General features: G+C 40.6%; 1 protein-coding gene and 1 long non-coding RNA gene across 3 annotated transcripts in view; one reads left to right on the top strand and one right to left on the bottom strand.

Annotated features, from left to right (window-relative positions):
• The window catches only part of CEP41 (centrosomal protein 41), a 46,330-nt gene that overhangs the window by 1,750 nt on the left and 19,999 nt on the right, over positions 1–24,581 (bottom strand). Inside the window, exons 3-10 of one of the 2 annotated variants that reach the window (XM_032305228.1) lie at positions 16,615–16,662; positions 11,662–11,723; positions 10,672–10,741; positions 5,076–5,226; positions 2,847–2,998; positions 2,370–2,437; positions 1,162–1,276; positions 483–698 (exon numbers count right to left, since the gene is read on the bottom strand). In XM_032305228.1, coding sequence (XP_032161119.1) covers positions 483–698; positions 1,162–1,276; positions 2,370–2,437; positions 2,847–2,998; positions 5,076–5,226; positions 10,672–10,741; positions 11,662–11,723; positions 16,615–16,662 — 882 coding nt within the window. Of the gene's footprint in view, positions 1–482; positions 699–1,161; positions 1,277–2,369; positions 2,438–2,846; positions 2,999–5,075; positions 5,227–10,671; positions 10,742–11,661; positions 11,724–14,092; positions 14,307–16,614; positions 16,663–24,581 lie in introns of those variants that run through there. The other variant, XM_032305229.1, reaches the window with a different exon arrangement.
• On the top strand, positions 15,180–18,141 carry LOC116569176. The gene is made up of 2 exons (XR_004276896.1): positions 15,180–15,437; positions 17,999–18,141. It is a non-coding gene; the product is annotated as an uncharacterized LOC116569176 (long non-coding RNA).

The raw sequence follows: 24,581 nt of genomic DNA, 5'->3' as shown, positions 1-24,581 counted from the left end.
TTGCTTCCCCCCCCCCCCCTTCCTCTCTGTTATCCCCAACCAGCCTAGCCTGACCTTCATACTTGGTAGAAATGGGTACAGGAGGGATTAGGGGAAAGAGAAGAGAAAGTAGTGTGCTCACGGGAAGGCTAGACGGGGTTTCAAGGTGCCCAGAAGCCACAGAGGGAAACAAAGCCCATCGGAGAGGAAATCCTTGTGCGTCAACTTAGCCCCTCCGCTCTGCCTGGAATACGTACACTATCCAACTGATAAACCCTTTCTCTTTCTCTGTCTATATGCAACGTCTAATTCTTCCCACAACCTAGGATCACCACCCCTTGTCCCACCCCTCCCCACACAGCACCCGCACACTCCCCATCCCCTACAAATATTTTAAGACTGAATATAAGAGAACAAACTTTTCGTACGAGGAGGTGATGTTCAAAGCTGCAAATCTCAAAGGTCTACGGCAAACATGATCTCTAAAGGTCCAAATATCTTACTAGGATTGTCTGCAGGACCCTGCTCCTCTTCCAGGTAATATTCTATCTTTTTTAAGTCTTCTGGGGTAAATCTCCATTTATTCTCAGCTGGCAGGGGTGGCACTTTGGGGCTCGATCGTTTCCGGGCAGAGCCAGGAGGAAGGGCCTGCTGGCAAGACGCTGGCAGGGAACCCGTAATCAGTCCTTCTGGGAATTTCTGAGCTAAGACTTTTAGACCTGGGTGTGAAAGAGCATCAGAAAAAGCAGTGTTAACGTGGTGAGGCGAGGGCCTGGGAAGGCGGCTGCACGTCTCCTCATCTTTGGTCTCCCAGTCCGAGCCAACGCAAGGACGGGACATCTTAACTGCTTCACCATGAAGCAGATTAGACCAGAAAATGTCCACGGTTAGGCGGGATTCTGAGAATTCCACCAGAAATCCTTTCGCTCCAGTCTTCAGCTTTAAGGTTTTTCTCCCAGAGTCCTATAGCAACAGCAGTATTTCAGGAATTAAAAACATGTGCTGACGGAGCTAAGAGAAGTTTCACAGAACTCCTGACCCCTTGCAGCCAGCGTGGTTCTCTCTCCTTCCAGAATTCGCAATTCTGAGCGTGCACAGGAAAAGGGTGATAGGGGAGGGGGTTGAAGGGTTGTGAGTCCAAATATCTTGTTTTCAATCCCAAACAGGGTACAGCCCACTCACCTCCGGAAAGCATGAAGAGGTTCTCGAAGCCCCGCTCACACATGGTGGTGGCTGCCTGGCTGGCCAGCCTCTCGTCATCGTCGTACAGAATGATGACCTTGCCGTGGGCATTTTTCTAAGAGTCACAGGAGTTAAGGTTCACCCACACTAGACTACCTAGAAACCCCCAAGGAACAAGGAATGGTCTGGGGTCACCTTCCTGAGTTCAGAGAGCGTCGGACAACCCCACTCTTTATTCTGCACATCTGTACTCTCTGTTTTTTTGTTTTTTTTTTTTTTTCTTGTCATGGAAACCATACGAGCTGGTATTCTTCTTCTTCTTCTTCTTCTTTTTTTTTTAATAAACGAGTATCACCATGGTCCAAGACAGCACCAGCTCCACACCCCACACCCTTTAGCTCTTTTATGCTCACGGCCCTGAAAGGTATGACAAGCTCCATTCACAGGTGAGGAAATAGAAAACCTCTGTCCTATGGGTCCACTGCAGGCTTATTTATGCTAGTAAAAAAAAGGAGACCCACCTAAAAGCCCATTAGAGAGGAAGAGTTTAGTAAATCATAGTATAGTATATAGTTAGACGAGATAACGTGCTGCATCAAAAATGAAGTTTATAAAGAGCTTGGATTAGCCTGGAGAAATACACTGTACTATGAACTAAGGAAAAGTCAAAATACTAAATTATATCTCCAGTATGATTTCTCCTTTGTTAAAAGGAATACAGAGAAGACAACTAGAAATAAAATATGAAAAAAACATAATCAGAGTTGTTCAGTTGTACGATTATCAATCTCTTCTATATTTTTCAGTGCTTAAATTATTTTCTATTTGTGTCATTTTTATGAGCAAAAAGGTTAAGTAAAATTTTAAGAAAGAAAAAATTTAAGACAGAAAGAAAAAAAATTTACCTCTGAAGTTTTAGTTGGGAAAGCTTTCTTGGGGGGAAAAAAGGTCTTAGGACTAACTCTCAACAGATCACAGACTTTAACCTAATGTTTTTTGGCCCACTGCGGGATAGCTTGGAAGCATCTGCCAGGCTGGTCAGGGTACTCAGCAACAGCTAAGAATCCAAATTCTGAAATATGCTAAGTAAGCTAATTAATATCAAAGGTCCTTTACAGAGTTTTTTTTCCCTACAAGCATGATTCATGGTAAGTTTGACTCTTACAGTCCTCAAACCACCTAACTCCTTAAAATGCAACAAAGGATACATATTCAAGAATGTCATTTGAATAAGGGTTCATTGTTCTAGACAGAGTTGCAATTGGGTAACTGTAAGCTGCAAAGAGAAGAAAAAGCTCAGGCAGTTTGTAGCTCTCTGTACAACTTGGCCCCAAATTCCCAGCTGGTTTAAAGTTTAAAAGCTCAAAGAAACATACTTGCAAAATCCACCAGCCATAAACCTAAATACTTTCTTGAGAGAACAGAAACAGAGCACTATGAACACATTAGGAAGCTTTATGTCACCTTTGAGGACGTTTAGCACTGGGCCCTAGAGCCATCTGAGAATGTCACCAGCCTCTCTGAAGAGCATTATGGCAGAGCCCAATTCCAGATTCCCATAAGGGATCCCACTAACAGAAAATCTCTTTAACTGCTGCCCCTGGGGTGTGGCTCCGGCCTGCCAGGACTCTAGAACAGGCTCTGTTCTTGGAATGAGACGCTAGAACGCCTCCTCCCTCTCTTACCTCCAATAATGTGGCACTGCTGGTAAGAATCTCTGTCTCGCACATCTAGTAGCAGGAAGGGGCAGTCGGGGTAAGGTTTGTCTTTGGCGGTGGGCTCTGCTTTCTTCACTAGCCCTTTGTCTAGATCCAGTTCCCCAACACCACTGATGACGCTGCAAGTGAAAAGAAGGTTGGCAGAAACTAGTCAAGGGTGAGTGCCTTCAAGGTCAAATGCATTTCTTCAGAAAAGTCAGAAAGCGTTCAGTGTCTTTTCAAAGGGTACTTCAAAGAAAAACGAAAATGGAAATGGTGTCTCAGTTCTGCCTCTGAATGCATGGCCGTATGGATTCCTATTCTAGCACCCTGGGCCCCGAGGAAGGGACCCAGGCGTCCACCCATACTCACCTTCAGAGAATGCATGTTAGGTCATTAGCATGGCTGAGGGGGCAGAAACCGTTGGGCACATGCCACCTCCAGCAACAAGGACAGCATTCAGAGAAAGAAAGAGGCCAACAGTTAATCTAATGGAATTGTGAGGAGTGTAAGAAATCAGAACAAAATAGGAAAGAGTAAGGTTGGTAGGACAGGAAAAAGGAAGGCTTTCTATGTACGTTAGATGCACTAGAAATCAACATTGTGGGGCGCCTGGGTGGCTCAGACATTAAGCCTCTGCCTTTGGCTCAGGTCATGACCTCAGGGTCCTGGGATCGAGCCCCGCACTGGGCTCCCTGCTCAGCGGGAAGCCTGCTTCTCCCTCTTTTACTCCCCCTGCTTGTGTTCCTTTTCTGTGTCAAATAAATAAATAAAATCTTAAAAAAAAAAACAAAAAACCCAACATCATTTTAATGTTTCTCATCTATTTATACAACGACTTATCCGACAGGTATTTCGACCCTTAATGTCTTCAAAAGTTATCTGTACTTATTCCCAGTTTATAGGTGACAGTGTTGAGGCTGAAGAGGCTTTTAGATTTGGTGACATTCACATAACGAGACAGAGGAAACACTAGGATTAAATGAATGAGCTCGCCATTGACAGTTATGTTTCTAAGGTCTTAAACTGGTTGCCATATTAAAGATTACAGACAAAATGTGGTTAAAAAAAATATGAATCAAAGGCTTAAGAGGAGTGGGTGTTATGAACAAAATGGCACGGAGTGAAATGCCTGTACTGAAGTAAGAGGACGCCCTTCCCAGGCAAATCTGACGTGTCCCCTGACGGCTCCTCTCCCCGCACGGGAAAATCAAATTCTGCACTTAGACCTGTTTGTGCTGTAACGAGATGCCAGCAAGGGCCCGTTTTGTCGCACCAAAGAAGAAAATCTATTCCTATGAAGCTGCACCCTCAGTGGAAGTCGTGTTGGTCCATGTTGCTAATTCCGATTTTAGAGTTCTTGCGTGAAATAGTTATAAAAAAAAATAATAGCAGTACTGGGGCACCTGGGTGGCTCAGTCAGTTAAGAGTCTGCCTTCGGCTGCGTTCATGATCCCAGGGTCCTGGGATCAAGCCCCGCATGGGGCTCCCCTGCTGAATGGGGAGTCTGCTTCTCCCTCCCCCTCTGCCCCTCTCCCTCCACTTGTGCTCTCTCAAATAAATTAAATCTTAAAAAAATAATAGTGCTACTGATGACAGCAATTCATTCTCTAGCAGACCTAGTTTCTCTGGCACAACTGTTTTGCTTGTAGAAGGGATGGTCGTGTGCTGAAAATGAGCACCCATCTATAATCAACACCTAATATCTGTGAGAAAGTGTTGCATCGTAGTCTATGCAGCAAGGAGGACCAGTCCCGTGCCGTTGGAGAACTGACGCCAGAGGCTGCTTTCACGCTCCTTTGCACCTGCGTAATATCAGAGCAGGGCGTATGGCACTCTGTTTTTCTTCTGATTCCAGACAGGGTAATTATAAGCTGCGGCAGACAGTAAAGGGGGCGGGAGTGGGAATCAGAAGATAGTAGTTGTAAAGCTAAGTCCTAATAGCAAACCTGCATCCAGGAAGGCTGAGAAGGATGGAATTAGGGAGTGGAAATGAATGCTCTCCTAGCAATATACTCTCATCCTCGCTAAGATGCTGTGAAAAGATTCAGGCGGTGGCATTTATACCAAGAGAAAATTAGAAGGGCTGCGGTGAAAATGCAGAACTTGACTACTGCCAGTCTGTTTCTACGGTGACTAAATCACTGAAACTGTTACCCAAATGAGTATGAAGTCAAATGCAGGGAAAACCCTGGACCCGAGGAGCGATAAGCCTACCTCTGCAGAGTCGAGCGGCTGGAGTCCCCTGCTCCCGTGCTGCTTAGGACCTGCATGGGGCTTGGCGACTGCTCCCCGGGGCTCCCCTTCCCGTTGGTCCTGGCACTGATTTCCCTGTCATCGGGCTCTGAAGTCGTCGAGGACTCATGGTCTAAGATTTGCAAAGGGATAAATAAGTGAAGTTGACCTCCGAGTGTATTGACGAGTGCGGCAGTCCCCTTGAAATTAGGTCAAGACAGGGAAATTCCATCATGGTTTTAATTTTTAAGACTGTCCCGGAAGTTCTATCATCTAGGACCCCAGGGGTCCCTGAGACCTGTTCAGGGGCACCTGCAAGGTCTCTCCTACTGTGTTGATACTTGCACGAATGGTGCCAAAGTGATGGGGGCTAAACTGAGAGCACCTGAGCCACAATCAGGGCAGAGGCACCGAGTTTTATTAGTGACCGTCATATTTGTTCACCATCATGGATGCGCTCAGTTCATAAATAGGACAGTCACATTGGGAAAAGTCCCCAAGGGAGCCATAATCATGATTCTATTAAATCTCATCTTTAAATATACACCTTTTGAATATTCCGTGGGATGAAATGGGGATCCGCATATAGCAAGTCGGCTCCAAACCAAGACACACCATGCTTGTCTCAAGGGAAAGTATTAGTGTGATTAGTGCTGCTTTTGCCCTGAACACCATTTTTACTTGGAAGGAAAACTGACAGAAAAATTATAGTTACTTAGACTCGTGCATGTGGCAGACATTTTCTCAAAAATGATCTAAGCGGATTGTCATTTCAAGGAAAACAACTGATGGTATCTGTTGTGATGATTCAAATTTGAAAAAAAAAAAAAAACCAGAATTTTGGAAATCCTGTTCGTGCCACCAGGAGCTTGACTGCCTCCCTGCACTTAATGACTTTTCTGATAAGATAGGTGGTGAGTTTAATAAATACATATATATATATTTTGGATATTGTGTAATGAATGAAATTTGTCAATGTTTGGAAGATCTTCATAACTCGGTGAATCGATCTTTTCCAAATGACCAATGGATGATGTTATAAAATCATGCATGGGTAAGAAGATTAATTCAAAGTACACGACAGACCGATGGGTTTAATGGAACAGAGTATGAAACCCGCATTGATATGGTTTCAGGTTCCACATTACAGCTAACCTTTAAGAAGCTATGGGTTGTCAGGTTTTAGTATAGTACTGAAGATATGTATCCACAATTATCTGAAAGGGCTATTAAAAGATTCTCCCTTTTTCAACTACAGATCCATGTGAGGCTAGATCTTCTCCATGTACTTCAACCCAAACAGCATATTGCAATGGACTGAATGCAGAAGCCATGAGAATCAGCTGTCTACTATTCAATCAGACATCGAGATTTAAAAAAAAATGTAAAACGATATTATGCTCAGTAAACTTTTTTTTCGTTTTGGAAATACAACTATTTTGCATAAAAATGTTATTTATGTTTGCAGTGGGTTCAGTACCACTATTTGTAAATGAAATAGTAAATAAATATTTTTAAGTTCTCAGTTAAAATTTTTAATATCCTAAATATTAGCCGATATAATGTCCATAAATCAAAATTCTTTGAGGTCCTCAATTTCAGAGTGCGGAGGGAGACGATACCAAAAAGTTTGAGAATTCGCTATTCTAACTGTTACAGTGAGAGAAGAAATAGAACTAAGAGGCCTAGTTATTGAAGAGAATATTAACATTTACTTTGCATATGATATATATATACCTAGAAACTTCAGAAGAATCCTATGAGCATAAGGGAAATAAGTATGTGGTTAAATTAAAAAAAAAGAAATACTAAAAAACTACTTATTTTTAATATCCCAATTAGAAAGGAATATGATCAGCATCTTGTTTACAGTAACAACTGCAAATATAAGATATCCTCTCCTTGAAGATAAGCCTATTAAGACATGTAAAGGACCTGTAAAAACTTACAACCTTTATAGGTCTTCTATAAATTTTACTTAAGAGACATTAAAGACAATCTGAATGAAGACAGTGATGTACCTTCACATTCCTGACTGGCTGACTAAAAGTGAAATGATATTAATTCTTTCCAAACTTATTTTTTAGACATAAAACAATCCCAATGGGATTTCTGAAAAGCTTAAAGGGATTTTAAAGATGAGAAAAAAATATTTATATATATAAAATATTATACACGTGTAATATAAAATATATGTAAATATTTTATATTTATATCATATACACACACACGGACAGGCATTCATACATATGGGTAATTTAGAGACTATACCTTAGCAAATAGTAACATATATTGCAAAGATAAAATGACCAAAAGAATGCTGAACCACAAACCAGAACAATGGAGTATGAGAACACAGAAATAAAACCCAGAATATACATAAAAAGCTAATATATATGTTAAAGGTAACATCACAAATCAGTGGGTAAAGGGAGAACGACTGAGTAGATGATAGTGGGATATTGTGCCTACTATCTAGAAAAATCAAATTAGAAACCCCCCTCGCATCATATACCAAAATATTAACAAACAGATTGATGTCGGAAACCAAACAAACAACAAAGCTAACAGAAGAAAGTATAGGTGAATCATTTATCTTGTTTTGGATTTTATGAGCCTCAGGCAATAAAAGAAAACACAACATGAAAGGCTAATAGATTTAATCTTGCAAAAATGCAACAAACCTCGTGTATGTCAAAAACCAACATGAAAATTAAAAGGTGAGTAACAAATTAGGAAAAATATCTATGACCCAGATGCATGAGAAAAGGTTAATATACTTAATTTACAAAGTGTTTTTTAATTACCTAGTGCTTTAATTGAAAAAAGATCCTGTGCACAAGGTAAAAATGCAAACAAGATAAAACTATTAATAGGGACAGGGAAGTCCCTTCCCTCTGCAGACCCATAGGCCCTCAGGCTCCTCTCCCAAGGGAACTGCATTCAGAGATTTCTGTCTCCTTCCAGAAAAAAAAAAACCATGGACTTTAGCATCTATTTTATTTCTTCTCCTTTTTACATATCAGGAGAATGCCATTCATACTGCTCTACACTTTGGTTTTTTGTTTTGTTGTTGTTTTATTTTTACTTAATGATACAGCGTGAAAACTGTTCCAAATCATTAAGTAAAGCTTTTTCTCATTCATTTTCAAGGCTGTACTGCTTTCCAATATTTCAAGATATCCTAATATACAGAGCTTTTACAAATCAGTAAAAGATGGACATACCACAAGAGGAAAAAAATGGGGAAGGACATATAATGTTCTCAGAAGAAACAGGTATGACCAACAAATACATATGTACCACAAAGGTCTATTTCATGATCAGAGAGCTTCAAAGGAAAATTATTAGATACCACTTTTCATCTACCAAATTGGCAAACTTTTGCAAAAATGATAATTATTCCACAATGCCAAGGATGAAGAGGAAAAGGTCTTCTCCTTTATTTGTTGGGAATGCGAATAGGAAGAACCATTCTGGAGATAATGTGGAATCAGCATCCAGCATCTTAAAATGGTTCTGTCATTTGACCATCTGCAGCAATTTATCTTCAGGGAATAATCAGAAGCACACGGACGTTTATGTATTTACATTACAGCATTGTTTTATAAAAGTGAGAAATTAGAAAAACTGTAATGTCCAATAGGAGAATAATTAAATAAATTATGGTATATTCACAGGACAGGCATTATATGAAAACATAACCTTCATAATTCAGGTTTTGAAGCCCATTTAATGACATAGGATAGTATGCATGATAAAATGTTAATTTGAAACAGCACAATTCACAAGCATGCCCAAAGAGAAGGGATTTGGCTGGGCAGTTAGATAGGGGTAAAATAGAACAAAATGTTAGCAGGGATTATTTAATTTTCTTTATATAGCTGTTTTTTTTTTTTTTTCCGTTTTCTAATTTTCTAGAAATACACTTTTTAAGTCAGGAAAAAAAACAATAAACATTACAAAAGGAGATTTTTTTTTATTCCTTCAAAAATAGCCAATATGCATACAATCTGTTCTACAGGCATTCCTGAGTGAGTTATTATTCTGTGTAGAGCACTAGAAAAACACTAATATTACTCACACATTATGGTGTCCTACTTTATAAGAGCCTATTTTGCTGTGCAAATTCATCTCAGAAGAGAAAATTGCATGTGCCCATATGTTCCAGTGCTGCAATTGCAATGAATTAAAGGACCAAATCCAGGTACTTATATAACCAGGTTAAAATTGGGAGTACTTCTATGAGGAGATTCAATTATCTCTGTTACAAAGAGCCCTTATTTCTCTGCCGTGTGAGAGGCATCTGTCAGAGATAAATTCCTGTCTTTGTCAGATGCTCTTTATCCTCCCTAACAAAAACAAGCCCAGGGAGATGACAGTTAAGTCGCACAAAACCAGGGCTCGGGACTTCCTGAGAAACTTGTCTTGAAATCAGAAGTCAGATTCCTGGCCTCCATCAACCTTCACAGAACACATTTCCCTTCAGTAAACAGCCGCACATTGATGGTTGAGTACCTCAGGATAAAATAAAGACCTCAACTCTGTGTATTCTTTTTCATGAGAGTACAACTAAGAGGTTTTATTTTCCACTCAGTGTTTCAGAAAGGAAACCTGGAGCTTCTAGAAGCCTATCTTCCTGGCCCTATCTCCAACCCAGCACCCATTCCACCCCCAACCCCCACCCACCCCATGGCCATCAGGCTGGATGACATGTTGCCCAAACTCGTTTGGAGCTTCTCATTCTCCGCATGCCTTTCTTTGCTCAGGTTGCAAGAACCTCACCCTTAACTTGCACCCTGTTGAGATGCTACCCTCCTTTATGGCCTAGTTCAAAAGCTTTTTAAGAAAGCCTACCTCAGTTTTCTAATTGGAAAGTACCTTTCCTTCCTCAGAACTCCCACAGCAAAGACAATGATTGTTACCAGACACCTGCAAATCTGTGTATCCTGAGCCCATTCCTTACTGGCTGTGTCACCTTGAGCAAGTAATGTAACCTCTGAGGCTTGGGCTTCTCATCTCTAAAGTGTACCTTCTAGAGTTTTTGATAAGATTAAATAAGAAAACTTGAGTGCAGTACTTAGCAATATATATTCAACCAATGATGGCTTCTCTCCAGCTCTCCATTATGAATTTCTGTCACGTTCATGATTTTGTGCTTCTGTTCCGCTCTTCTCATCCAGCATACATACGTGTGTGCGTGTGCACTTGCGGCTACCAGCTCCACGTAAGCAGAGCGGGCGTTGTTCATCTCTGTGGTCTCCTAGCACCTAATACTGTGACCTATGCGTATAGAGAAGGCACTAAAAATATTTGTTGGAAAGTAATTAGTATATTAAACACATCAAAAACATTTAAAACTACAAATGTTAGAGCCAGAAAACCAGATGGCTTTTGAAAATAAATAAGAATTAACAATTAAAGCACCAGATAGCGTTTCTCAGAGAGTAACAATCGAATTGCAAATAGATCCATCAAAGTCCCAGTTCTCTGTGAACACAACAGCGAAGCAGACGGGGCAAGCACTTCAGTCGAATGGTCAATCACTTATCTACCCCACATCCTCGATTCCCATTACCTTCCAGCCTTTGAATCTCTTCAGCTGTCACTTCCAGTGTCTGATCAGATAGGGAAGCAACTTGGATGACCTGATAGAAGAAAGAATGAAATGTAGAGACGCATGTATGTTTGTCTTTAAACAGAGGCAATTCTATCTTTTATAAAAGATGAGGAAACATCAAACATAAAAGATCTCTGGGTTTAAGGAACCGTCAGTGTCCTCCATTGGAGACTAAATCTTAGGCCTCCTTGTTTTGGGAGTGGTAATAATACCGCACGCAAATGATGGTTCCAGAAAAAAAAGCTTCATTTAAAACATCACATAATAAACTAAAAAGACCAAAAGGGCAATATGGACAAGAAACATGAATAAATAATCATATATATTTCAGTCTCAATGTGCAGTACTTGCAATGACAGAACTGAATCAACAACTCTACATTCAATGAGTAAATACATGTAATTATAAACATATTCAGCACATCACTGTATACCGACACATAGTTTTTAAAGCACTTTTCACAGCTCAGCTCCTAAGACCCAAGATCCATCTGAGGTACATCAATGAAACTCATGTTTGGGGGGCCCGAGAGACACTTTGTCCGTAATTTTCAAACGAAAGAAGAAAGTGACTTTCCCAAAGTAACAAATAGCCCATAGCAATCACCTGGTTTCATAGAGAAAAACATCCAAACAATCCAAAGACCACAATTCTAGATTCTAAATATTAAGTTAAAGGGTGCAAGGGAAAAAAAACAAAACAAAACAACCAAACCTAAGCCATAGAGTGATGACTGAAAGGCAGAATGTGCACTTTATAAAATTCTTACCAGAGAAGACTGTTCATACTACCCTTGAGCGAGCACACACACCACACATCAATCCTCCTGAAGGTGTAAAGAATCAGAAGGAACTCTTCTGCAAACATTACCTAGCGTGGCATTAGAAATATTCACATAAACCAGCACAGATTAGAGTCTTTACTCCAAAGGATTTTAGTTAAACTTACCAGCTGGGCAAAAGTTGTAACTTTTAGTCTCTTGAAAAGCTCATCCTTTTTGTATCTATAATCTGAAAAGCAGGATAGGACAAGTAATTTTCTAGGTATATTTTTCTTAGAGGTACTCATTCTTTCTACCCATCAAGTTAGACAGTGTAATTTTCAAGTGATTTATTTGTTTTTACATATCCTATCTCATATAGGATCCTCACGGTAAGGTCAAAATGAAGTGTGCCACACATTTTTATCACCTCTACATTCCCACCTTTGCTTTGGCTGGTAGGAAGCCTAAAGTCAATTTATAAGTCATCTTTTTGTGTCTGGTGACTTTACCCCTTGCATTTTTTCTATCTGCTTACCATTTTCCCCTTTTACTTCTGCTGTCTTTCTTCCTTTTGACCACTGTTGTAGTACTGTGCATTTTATAAGACACTTTAAATCCTTTTCCCAACAAAGAGGGTAAGGGGGAATAAACGCCTGCATTTTGCAAATGAGGACAGAGACCCAGAGAAGCTCAGTTGCCCCAGGTCAAACAGCTGGTAAGACATTCACACCCTATTATTCTAACTCTGCCCGAAAGGGAGAACGGTTCTGTTCCTGTGGTTACAAATTATGCTGGAGACACAGGACAACCTCCCCCCACCTCTGCCCCAATCACCACCGCCACTGCCACTGCCACTGCACTGGGAACAAAGTTAGGCCTGGTGCTGATAATCTTTTCTATCAGTTTCTCCGCGACTCCACTTCCATAAAAATCCACCTACTCAGTGTTCCAAGATGAAAAAGTTCCCGAGATCTGTTGTGCAGCAGTGTCACATTTAAAAATGGTGAAGAGTGGGTCATCTGGGTGGCTCAGTGGGTTAAAGCCTCTGCCTTTGGCTCAGGTCATGATCCCAGAGTCCTGGGATTGGGCCCCACATTGGGTTCTCTGCTCCATGGGGAGCCTGCTTCCTCCTCTCTCTCTGCCTGCTTCTCTGCCTACTTGTGATCTCTCTGTCTGTCAAATAAATAAATAAAATCTTTAAAAAATATAAATATAAATAAATTAAAAAAAATAAAAATGGTGAAGATGGTACATTTTATGTTAGGTGTTTTTTGTTTGTCTTTTTGTTGTTTTCTTTTTAACCACAGTTTAAAAGAAAAATCATCCTCCTGAAACATCAGTATTTATTCAGCTCTATCTTGACAGTCCTGAGACATGACTCAAATGGGGACAACTTTTATGCTTGTTTGTTGTTAACAGTTCTTCATATCACATTGAAAGGTCTTAAAATTTAGCCAGTCTCACACGATCTAGTATCTGTCCCACAGAGGCATGTTAAAAGTTAGCTTCCTTAAAATTTCCTGAAGATAACGGCCAATTCTGAAGAGTTTTCAGCATGGAACTCCCACCCACCCTCACGCTCCCCTTCATCTCTACATTTTTATATTGGCGCCATGATTCTTTAAGTACTTCCTCATTAATCCCGAATTACTCAAGGTTAGGTGGATAATTACTATGGCCTTCACAGGGTAGAAGTCGCATAAACCAAGACTCCTAGCAACAAAGGAAAGGATTAAAGGTATTTAAAATTATTTACCTGGTGTTACTAATCATTTCCATGAATTTTCCAAAAACCAACATAGAATGAACCCTTTGGAGGGTGTTAGCTTGGTTGACCAAAACACATTATGACTCAAGAGTCAGGAAATCATAGTACTTTAAAAACTAGACTTCTGGGGGCACCTGGGTGGTTCAGTGGGTTAAGCCTCTGCCTTAGACTCAGGTCATGATCCCAGAATCCTGGGATCGAGCCCCATGTCGGGCTCTCTGCTCCCCAGGGAGACTGCTTCCCTTCCTCTCTCTCTGCCTGCCTCTCTGCCTACTTGTGATCTCTGTCTGTCAGATAAATAAATAACATCTTAAAAAAACAAACAAACAAACAACTAGACTTCTGTCACTATACCAAGACTCTTTGTTACAATGAATTCAAGCTTCTCTGCTCTCCTATGTCTCAAAGAGAGACAGGTGGCTAATAACTAACCATTACTTCTAGATAAGTCTCATAATAGCTTCTTCTGGATACAACAAGGTAACAAACCTAGATGCAAAGGAGCTCCTAAGACCCATGAGGACGCAGACCCAAGACTACCACCAACCTGCCCACCAAAAGTCATTTATGTCCATCACAGTGGCAATAAAATAAACCAATCAAGAGAGTCAACAATTTTCAAGTAGCTTGCTCTGTGGCATTTCCCACCGATAGTTACATAGTTTGAAATACTTCTCCACTTCTTCACATTCCCAGTACAAAATGTACCCATCCAAATCCCCTTTGACAAAGTAGAAATGATCTCAAATGAAAAACAGGCTCTCGTCTATTCTGCTGACTGGTATATCTAGGATCCTCTCATAGGCACTCAGAATCCCGCTGTACATTTGAACCTGAACTCTACATACCTGGTTCTTGTTTAGAAGGACAGCCATCGTTAGGACTCTCTGACATTCTTACTCAGAGATAAAAGATCGACCTGGACGTTTTACTAGTAAGTTTTAAAGTTTATTAAAAAGGCTGACTTGGAAAGCTCTGTCAGTCTGTCCTTGCAAGGGCGAACAGAGCTTTAAGAATGGAGCTTCTGCTACCCTCACTTCTCCCAAACTCCGGGATGAAGACAAAAAAAATCCTAGTTTCAGATATGTTATCAAGTTTTGCTTCTCCGGTAAGTGCGGAGTCTCGGGCTGGCTCTCTCGAGTTACTGGAAGGACAGAGACCTGACTATCTAGGATGCTTCACACTGGGTTCAGCTAGTGTCATCCAACCACCAGAAGCCAAGAATAGGCTTTGTGAGCAGTCAATAGACACAGAGTGTCTATTTTCCTGAGACAGAGCAGAAAGAATATTCAGATTACAAAGGAATTCTGCGTTTTCAGGGTTCTGTTAAAACACGTTAGTAGCAAAGGGAAGTTGGGTTCACAGTGGAAGACAAATCAAAGGAAGTAAGAGAACAAGGTTTGTGATTTCACAGAAAGACATGGCATCTAAGGTAACCCGAGAAAAGTGAGGGGTCTAGGGTGTCACAAAACAAGGCAATATTCTCCTCCCTTGTGACCCAAAAGAACATCTACAGCAGAAAATGGGGAAAGAGAAGGGAAGAGCTTCCAAAATGTAGATCTCAAACCAGAATCTGAAGTAATTCTAGTCAGGGAATCAGCACAAAGTGTGTGAAACAAAGTGAGAGGAGCCTCCTGTCTTACTAAAAGGAAGGCCCAAACTTCTCAAGAGGGAAGCAAACATTTTCAAGGACTTTATCTAGAGGTATTTGGGTGTGGGGGGGAGAGGGTGGGGAAACAAGTTCCATTTAAAGTTTAGATATTAGAGAAACCACATTGTGCTTTTTTTTTTTTTTTTAAAGATTTTATTTATTCATTTTACAGAGAGAAAGATCACAAGTCAGGACAGAGGCAGGCAGAGAGAGAGGGGGAAGCAGGCTCCCCGCTGAGCAAAGAGCCCGATGTGGGGCTCGATCCCAGGACCCTGAGACTATGACCCGAGCCGAAGGCAGAAGCCCAACCCACTGAGCCACCCAGTGCCCCCACATTGTGCTTTTAAGAAATGTTTTAAACAGGGTTCCGCAATCTGCGTGGAATGGGACATTTTCAGAGGACAAATCTTGGTGTGGACATGAGAGCTTACACTAAACTACGAATGGATAGGAGGCAAAAGGGATTGTAGGCCCAACCAGAAGCAAGCCGGCTGAATTTTACCTGCTGTGGATGAACTAAGGATGACAACAATGAGGCATGGGTAAGTAATGAGATTTTTTTCCAAATAAGTTTAAAATGGTAAAATATGCTCTCTCTCTCTCTCCCTCTCTCTCTCTATATAATAAAAGTACAAAATCTGCTATAAATGATTGAAGAAGAAAAGGATGGTGTGACAATTACACAGGAAAAAACAAATGTCTGTAACAGCCCTTACAGCCGAACACGGCAACCAGCAGGGTCACAGCATAAAGCCTCCCCGGAGTCCCCACACTATTGGCTGGGGTTTCTTAATACCGCAGCAATTCAAAAGAAGCAGAAACATTATCATTTAAATTAAAAGGCCTGTTATAAAAACAGAAGTTATGGTGAATTCTGGGTTTGTAATATTCTCTTCCCAAAGGATGTGTTTTACCAGAGTGAAGTCCTGAACTGGGAACCATTAGAGGGCCTCTTGCCTCCCATTAGCTAACTACTCCCCTGGCACCGGGTTCCTCTACTGAGGAGATGGACAAATCCATCTTAGGAAACAGATGTTTCTACTTCTTTCGTTCTGGCCTTGGTTGTGTACACTTTCCATCCATTTTGGACACAAGTTGAAAAATTAAGATTTTGTGCAAGGGCGATGCACTTGGTGACTAGTAGCTTATCTTGGAAGCAGATTACTTTGTAAAAAGGACGTGCATGAAATATGATTTTTAATTAAAGGAAAGCAGAATGCAATGAATTCAGAAGGCATGGCAGCACCACTTAAGACTAAGCTTGTTCCCTCTCGCCCCTCCATGTCTTTCATGAATAACCGACTAATTTATACGCCAAAGGAGGCTATGAAAGGAGAGGTGGTATGCTTACTATCTCAGGCATAGAAAAAACGAAGAAGACAGGAAAGATCATGACCTTGAAAAAGGTCGTGGAGATTGCAGTCCAGTGAAACAAGAAGCTGGGACGCTCACTGCCTAACTAGAGAGCTCATTCTGCATTCTAACACTAACATCTCCTGTGGGATGTTAGTTGGGCAGAACTCAGCCCTCAGGCGACAACCTTAGCAGCTGGCTGGGATGGAACATGGGTTTCCCACATCCTCCTTGGCACCTGCCAGGCTCGCCCGCCTCCCATAGCTCTCCATGCCTGTCAGCTGTAGGACGGGGCTAAGGTTGTTAATAACCTACTTCTAGAACTTCAGGGCTCCATTATCCCAGAACCTCAATAGTGTTACTCACTTTTTTTGATCTCTTCTAGCTTCTCTGTGTATTTAGTCATACTGTTACCTAGAAAGAGAATAAAACAGGCTTTTAGTAGAAGAAAATGAGTGAACACTGCAAGAACAGAATGGAGTACAAGTATTCCCTAAGCCTTCCTATCCTCTTCCTACAGAATCATAGTAGGTAAATTGGACCACATTAATAGTCTTTTGGATTATATAGCCTCCTTAAATGATGAGGAATCAAGGGGAAAGTACTCGTCACATGTATTGAAAGGGTACACAGTAAACACTAGGAAGTCCCAGGCCATCCAAATGATCACTTTATATAATCTTTTTTTTCTTTTTTTCTCTTTTTGAGTCAAGACTTCCCTCCTCCCTTTATTCTTCTATAATCTTTCTGTGGGGAAATTGTGCCAGTAAGAAAGAAAGAAGCAAGGATCTCTCTGAATGTCTAAAATGTGCTGCGGTGGCTACCCAAGCAAGCCCTTGCCCTCTGCTTAGTCTTTGTGGTTTCCCTTGCTTTCCTGAACTTGGTCTTCAACTTTTCTTGCTGATGTTGCAGCCTGAACTAGACCACACAGTCTGTGCCCTAGTATTCACCATGGATTTGATCTGCTAAGAAATAACAGCAGATTCCCACCATTGCGGAGAGCACTGAGCCCTCGTGTTCTATAGCCTGGTTCTACAATACTGGGGCTAGCCAAGGTGGTTTGGAGGGTTTCCATACACTAAAACTGGGCCAGGATCCTTTTGGTTTCCGAACGAACTAAAGGTCTAGTTCCCAAGCCAGGGGCTATTATTTTTCACTGGGCATGCTTCAATTTGATTCAACACAGCAAGCTCTGCCTGGCATTTGAAAGATACAGCAAAAAAGGGGAAAACTGTTTCAAAGTTTTCTCATTTTGAAAATTGTGCTAACTTTTAAGCTTTGGGAGGAGCTAGTCCGATTCAGTCCCAACTTCAGATAAAAGAAATGCTTTCAATTAATGGCACAAACTGATGTTTTTTAAGGACTAGCCTGAGCTTTTCTTCATGTTTTAGGTCAGAAGTAGAGAAAATTCTTGCTCTGAAACTCAAAATACATCCTCAAAACAAAACAAAAAACTTACATGTTATTATATCTTTACTTATAAATTCATCAGAGAATAAAATTCCACTGAGTTAAAAACACTTGTTCTTTTTTTTTTTTCCACTTGAAGACACACACTGTCCAGATCAGGATGAGACAGCATGGCACAGTGTAGCCCTACAGCCAGACTGTGGCCTTCCAAAAGCTCAGAGAGACATGACAGCAGTCAGGGCTGCTGAAACGCCCGAGACTTCTCAGGCGAGACCCTGAAAATGCCTGAGATTCAAACAGCACCCCAGACCAACATAGCATCAAATATGATCTTTTCTAGGTTCTTCAGCTGGAAGTGACCTGAGATGTGACCAGATTTCTGGAGCGGGAGCCACGAATTCTTCCTCAACACACACACTTCTCCCTTTGCAACTTTGACCTCAGGTGGGAACCCATTGGTTAATACAATGGGGAAAGACATGACAAATGTCTCATTCTTAAACTATTTTCGTAACAGCTTTTGGTCACGAGTGTTCCTGAGTCCCCTATATTTGTGTGTTGCTGACCCAGCAGTTAGCTTCTTTTGGGCTGGCAGCTTCAGGCGGTCTCGTCAGAAGGCTGAGGTACAGTGGCATCTGGATGGCTCAGTTGGTTGAGTGTTTGCCTTCAGCTCCAGTCATGATCCCAGGGTCCTGGGATCGAACCCCATATCGGGGCACCCTGCTCCTCCCTCTCCAGTTCCCCCCTTGCTTGTGTTCCTTCTCTCACTGTCTCTCTCTGTCATAAATAAATAAGATCTTAAAAAAAAAAACAAAAGGAGGCCGAGGTACCAAAAGGATCACCGATTTGTCCAGTGATAGCCGGGCTGAATGTTCCCAACCTCCTGGTTTGTAATATGGCTCACGAGAACATACTGCTTCTCTCGGGAGTGCTGCTTTTAAAAAACACGATTTCACTGTGAGGTAAATATGTAGGAAGTGTGATTTCCCTAATAGTAGCAGGTGGGACCCATTTTACGCTCTGAACTCCCCGAGGCACACCACACATGGAAGACAATAGCCAGGCTTATTATATGGTCTTTATTATTAAAACATTGCATTTCCAGTCTAGGGAGGTTTCCACCAACAGCCAACCAACACCAAGCCCATTTCTCAATCAATCAATTATCAGCATTTTCTGAGTATTTACCCAGCACTTCGTCTTTGTACCCGTGCGGCCTCACAACAACCCTGTGAGGTAGGCCGGCGCTCCTTCTGTTTCTCCCACTAAAGGAGAAGGCAGGCAAACGCAGTCTTTTGCAGAGGTATACAAATATTTGGTAAAATTAAGAACAAATCTGAGAGGGTGACTGATAAGAAGGTCTTTTCATTATAGACATTTATTCTATCCAAGCATTGGGGGAAAAGAGGAAATGGGAAATTTCTGCATTCAGACACTAGGATGCCTGCCATGAAAGATCCTTAAAAATGATCTTAGAAAGTATGAAATGTAGTATTTCACCCCACTTCATAGAACACTTTTATCTTAACTATGCAGTTTATCTTACTGGATCTAATTGCATCTGCAAACAGGCTTTTGACTACCTTCTAAAAAGACTAGAAATGAATCAACTCTGTAATTGGCTTATTTATAAATGCAGCTTTGTTTCATACAAAAGGAGCATAAAAGACTATCAGCAAACCAGTTCTTTTCTTTTAACTGAAATTACACATTACTGCTAGATAAATTTTCTGAGACAAGGCTTTGATTAAAAGAAAAAAAATGTCAGTGGCTCCCCATTGCTTCCTGACTAAAGTTTAAACTCCTTGTTCTAGAGCTGAAAGCGCCAACGTCTTACCTGCCTCTTCAATCTTGCCTTAATTACTAAACTTGACAAACTCTCCGTTAGTCTTCTGTTCTCTAACATGTCATCTTGTCCATGTAATCATAATAGCTCACCCAGCTGGAAGTGACCTTTCCCTCCTCTGAACTTCTACAGACTCAGCTCACCACCCACAAGGAATTCATCATCCTACCGCCTCATTTGTGTGCAAGTCTTATCCACCTTCTGATAGTGAAAGCCAAAGACTATTTACACACACACACAGAATCTTTATCTCTTTCATTGTCTAGCACAAAAGGTACTTGGAATTATTTGCTAAGTGAAATATACTATGAAGATCAACTATCTGAAGAATCCTTATAATGAATTATTTTATAACACAAGTTATCATGCCCCCAATTTGGCTTGCGTTTTTGGACACTTGATTTTTTTTTAAGCTATGCACAACTTGATCATTATCACAGTTTATGTTTTGTACTATCTATGTGACATCCTTATTATTTCAAGACTTGGGTAACCTCGAAATGTATAAGGTGGCATTCGGCTTCTACCTAAGTTTATATTTTATTTTATTTTATTTATTTATTTTTTTTAAAGATTTTATTTATTTATTTGAGAGAGAGACAGTGAGAGAGAGCATGAGCGAGGAGAAGGTCAGAGAGCGAAGCAGACTCCCCATGGAGCTGGGAGCCTGATGCGGGACTCGATCCCGGGACTCCGGGATCATGACCTGAGCCGAAGGCAGTCGTCCAACCAACTGAGCCACCCAGGCGTCCCATAAGTTTATATTTTAAATTACAAAAAAGATACCTACACACACACGTATCTCTCTCTCTCTCTCTCTCTCTCTATATATATATATATATACACACACACACATATAGACATATGTATTTATATACATAAAAAAGTTTCGCGATTAGAATCAAGAGACAACCCAACTCCATCAACAGTGCTATACACAGTCAATAAACGGAGTGACTCATTTGTTAGATTTTTTTCCCTTTGTTTTCCTATAATTTAATAACATTATTTGTACTGAGCCAGTAAAGAAAGCAAGTGATTTTGAGCAGCAGCACTCTAAAGTGGGCAAGATTTATAAGGCACGAACTCAGTTGCTAAGAGACAACTCCATTGCTTTATTTTTCTTCAATATTTCCCTCCTCTACTGAGAAGTTCTTTGGCTCAGAAGGAGCAGAAAGCGTGAAAAGAAGCACAGTGGTCCTTTGTTAATCTCAGTAAGTTATATGAGTGTATAGTGCTTTCTGGTTTATAAAAGGCTTTCACATACATTTCTTCCTTTGACATAAGAAACAGAATTAAATACTAAATAAAAGTGAAGAGTACCTTGTCTATAATGAGTTTGAGTGCTTAAGATCAAGGCTATTAGCAAATATTCAGGCAGAGTAGAGGGTAAAAAAGAAAATGACTAGTTTGTGTGGTGATAACAAGAGTAATATGAATTTTTAAAAAATTGAAAATAAGGCTAGAAGAGGCACAGTGGAGAAAAATCTACAGAATTTTAGAAAACTGAAGACATTTGAAATTAGATTGGCTAGAGACTGAAATGAGAGGCTAATGCAGGCGATGAAAGAGTGCAGGACACTGACAAAGGGAGAGCCCTGTGGTTTGGAAAGTGTCCCTTCATCAGCCTGTGGTGCTGCGGAACGGAAACCCAGAAACGGTGCTTGAGAATACACCAGAACCCTGCGGTGGAGACCGAACAAAACGCCGTCAGGGATTTCGTCAGAAGCATAATCCATTCATGGCACTGGCTGGCAAGGCTGGGGAGCCGGTAAGAGACACCCAGGCACCTATGGAACAAAAGAAATATTTGAAATTCAAAATGATTCTGCTGTTTCTAGCGTGGCTATATAGTAGTGTTTGAGTTTATAGGAGAAGTAGAGTCAGAAGCATAGAAGTCAAAAATAATCTTTACCCAGGAAGAAGACCGCAGTCTTTGAAGAACTCAGGAGGTGATCTGGGCGAAGACTGGAGATACCATGCAATTCTTGATTCCTTGTGATTAACTCTGAATTGCTCACTGTTTGGTAAGAAAAGATTAAAGACCCATCTATTTTGCCTAGAAATGAGGAATGCTCACTCACACCTGGCCCTATTTCCACTGCTCTGACTGCAGAGCTTAAAAACGTACCATAGACAGGGGCTCCTTACTCTCACGGGGCTATAAGGTTATTCTTGTGCTCTCTTAACCAGGACTCCTCACCCTTTGCACCTTTTGGTACGCATATAAATGATAATATTTGAACAAAACGCTGGTGTACATGCTGGGTGCCCTGGGCCTTGATGGCTACCCAGAGAGCTAACAGGACAAGTATCACGGCACATAACCAATAGGCCATGGCACACCAAGCGGAAACTTTCTCTGAATACACAAGGAGGTAAGTCATAGAAAAAAACCATTAAAATCCTCCCCTGAAATTGACTTCAAAATCATGTCTAAGTTTGAAACAACAACAACAACAACAACAACAACAAAAATCGAACACTAGCATAGTCCCACACTGACTTTAAAATACCGTTTTAAGCAATGGAGTACACCTTGGACCTTCCAAAAGCTATTCTAAAACTAGTTTGGGAGACTTATGACTCCAGGAAGATGAGGTAGATGTACTTTACTCCTTCAGCTAAGTACAACAAAAACACTGGACAACCTACAAAATGGGAGAAGGTATTTGCAAATTATATTTCTGATAAGGGTCTAGGATCCAGTCTATGTAAAAGAACTATTATTACACAGCAATAGGGAAAAAACAACAACAACAAGTAAAAACTGGACCAATGATCTGAATAGGTATTACTCTATAGGAGATACACAAATGCCAGTAAAGCACATAAAAAGGTGCTCAACATCATTAGTCATTAGGAAAATGCAAATCAAAACCACAATGCGATACCACTTCATATCCACAAAGATAACTATAATCAAAATGATGGACAGTAACAAGCATCATCAAGGATGTGGAGAAAAAGAGCCCTCGTACATTACTGGTGAGGATGCAAAGTAGTGCAGCTGCTTTGGAAAACGGTTTAGCAGTTCCTCAAAAAATTAAACACAGAGTTACCACATACGGTCCTATGTGACTCCTAGGTATCTAACCAAGAGAATTAAAAGCATATGTTCACACAAAAATTTGTACATTAATGTTTATAGCAGCATTGTGGCTAAAAAGTATAAACAACCCAAATGTCCATTAATTGGCAAGTAGATAAACAAAATGTGGAATATATTTATATAATAGAATATTATTTGGCAGTAAAAAATAATGAAGTATTGATACATGTTGCAACACAGACCGACCTTGAACCCATTATGCTAACTAAAAGAAGCCAGACACAAAAGGCTACATATTACATGATTCCACTCATGTGAAATGTTCAGAATAGGCAAACTATGGATACAGTAAGTAGACTGGTGGTTTTCAGTGACTGGAAAAAATAAGGAATGGGAAGTGATTGCTCTTGGTATGGGCTTTCTTTTTTGGGATGACAAAAATGTTCTGCAATTAGAATGATGACGGAGTCACAACTTTGTGAATGTACTAAAAACTTCTAAACTGCTTAAAAGTATGAATTTTATGGTATGTAAATTATACCTCAATTTAAGACAATAATATATCAATTATTAAAAAAGACTGATTAAAAAAAAAAACCCTGGACATTACATATAAAATATAAAAAAAGACTTGATAGGTTCAAGACAGGAGGGCAGACTGGGTAGGGACCTCAGGACCCAAGAAATGGCGTGATAGTTGACTTACTTGGCTTTTTGTTTTATCTGTCTTGCCTGTTTGTTTGCCTCATATATCTTAGACTTGGAGCTAAAGAAGCCAGCAACCCGGAAACACCAATGGACAGACAGGAAAAAATAAATCCCTCATAAAAGCCTGCTGGCTCCACCCAAAGGACTGGGGAAGGGGCAGCCTAGCAAGCCAGAAAACTGTCAGACAATAACTGCTTTACTCCAACCAAACACCACCCTCACCTGTCAGCAAATGTTGGGGTGGTGGGGTGGGGGTGGGGTCGGGGTGGGGGGCTTGATTTCTATCCTTGCTGGGCTATGATGAGGTGCCATCAAAGCACCAGAAAGAGGATCAAGGAGGTGGGGATGGGAAAGTACTCGAAGATACGATGGCTGAAGACTTCCCAAATTTGACAAGAAACATGAATCTATAGATGTACATACAAGCCCAGTGAATGCCAAACAGGATAAACCCAAAGAAACCCACACCAGATACATCATAATCAAACTTCTGAAAAACTAAAGAAAAGAAGAACCTTGAAAGCAGCAAGAACAAAAAAAAACCATGACACCTTACCTATATGGGAAAAACAGTTCGTGATCAGAAATCATCACTAGAAGAAAGTGGCACAGTATTTTTCAAGGTCTTAAAGAAAGTAATTGTCAACCTAGGCTCCCACACTCAGAGAAAATTCCCCTCGGGAATGAAAGGAGATCAAGACATTTTGCAGATGAAAGGAAACTCAGAGAGTCTGTTTACCAGCAGACCTACCCTAAAGAAGAGCTAAAGAAAGTTCTCTAATCAAAAAGGAAAAGTACGGACACTTGGCTGGCTCAGTCAGTGGAGTGTGTGATCTTGGGGTTGTGAGTTTGAGCCCCACATTGGGTGTAGAGATTGCATAAAATAAAATCTTTTAAAAAAAAGTATTAAAAAAAAAAGAAAGAAAAAAAGAAAAGGAAAAAGAAAAAAAAAGAAAAAGAAAAAAACCTAAGGAAAGAAGAAATATATGAAGAAGCAAAAATATGCATATGTACGTTTTTTCAAGTGCCTATGGAATAAATGCCAAGATAGTCCATATCCTGAGCAATAAAATGAACATCAATGTTAAAGCTAATTTAAAGGTATTTTTAAAAGACTTTATTTATGTATTTGAGAGAGAGAGATCATGAACAGGGGGAGGGGCAGAGGCAGAAGCAGACTCCCTGCTGAGCAAAGAGCCTGACATGGGGCTTGATCTCAGGAGTCAGGATCATGACCTGAGCCTAAGGCAGACGCTTAACTGACTGAGCCACCCAACTGTCCCCCCATCAGTACAATTTATTAAAAAATCGAAACAG

Source organism: Mustela erminea, chromosome 11 (assembly GCF_009829155.1).
Source record: "Mustela erminea isolate mMusErm1 chromosome 11, mMusErm1.Pri, whole genome shotgun sequence".
Classification (NCBI taxonomy): domain Eukaryota; kingdom Metazoa; phylum Chordata; class Mammalia; order Carnivora; family Mustelidae; genus Mustela; species Mustela erminea.
This window is presented reverse-complemented; position numbering and strand designations above follow the sequence as displayed.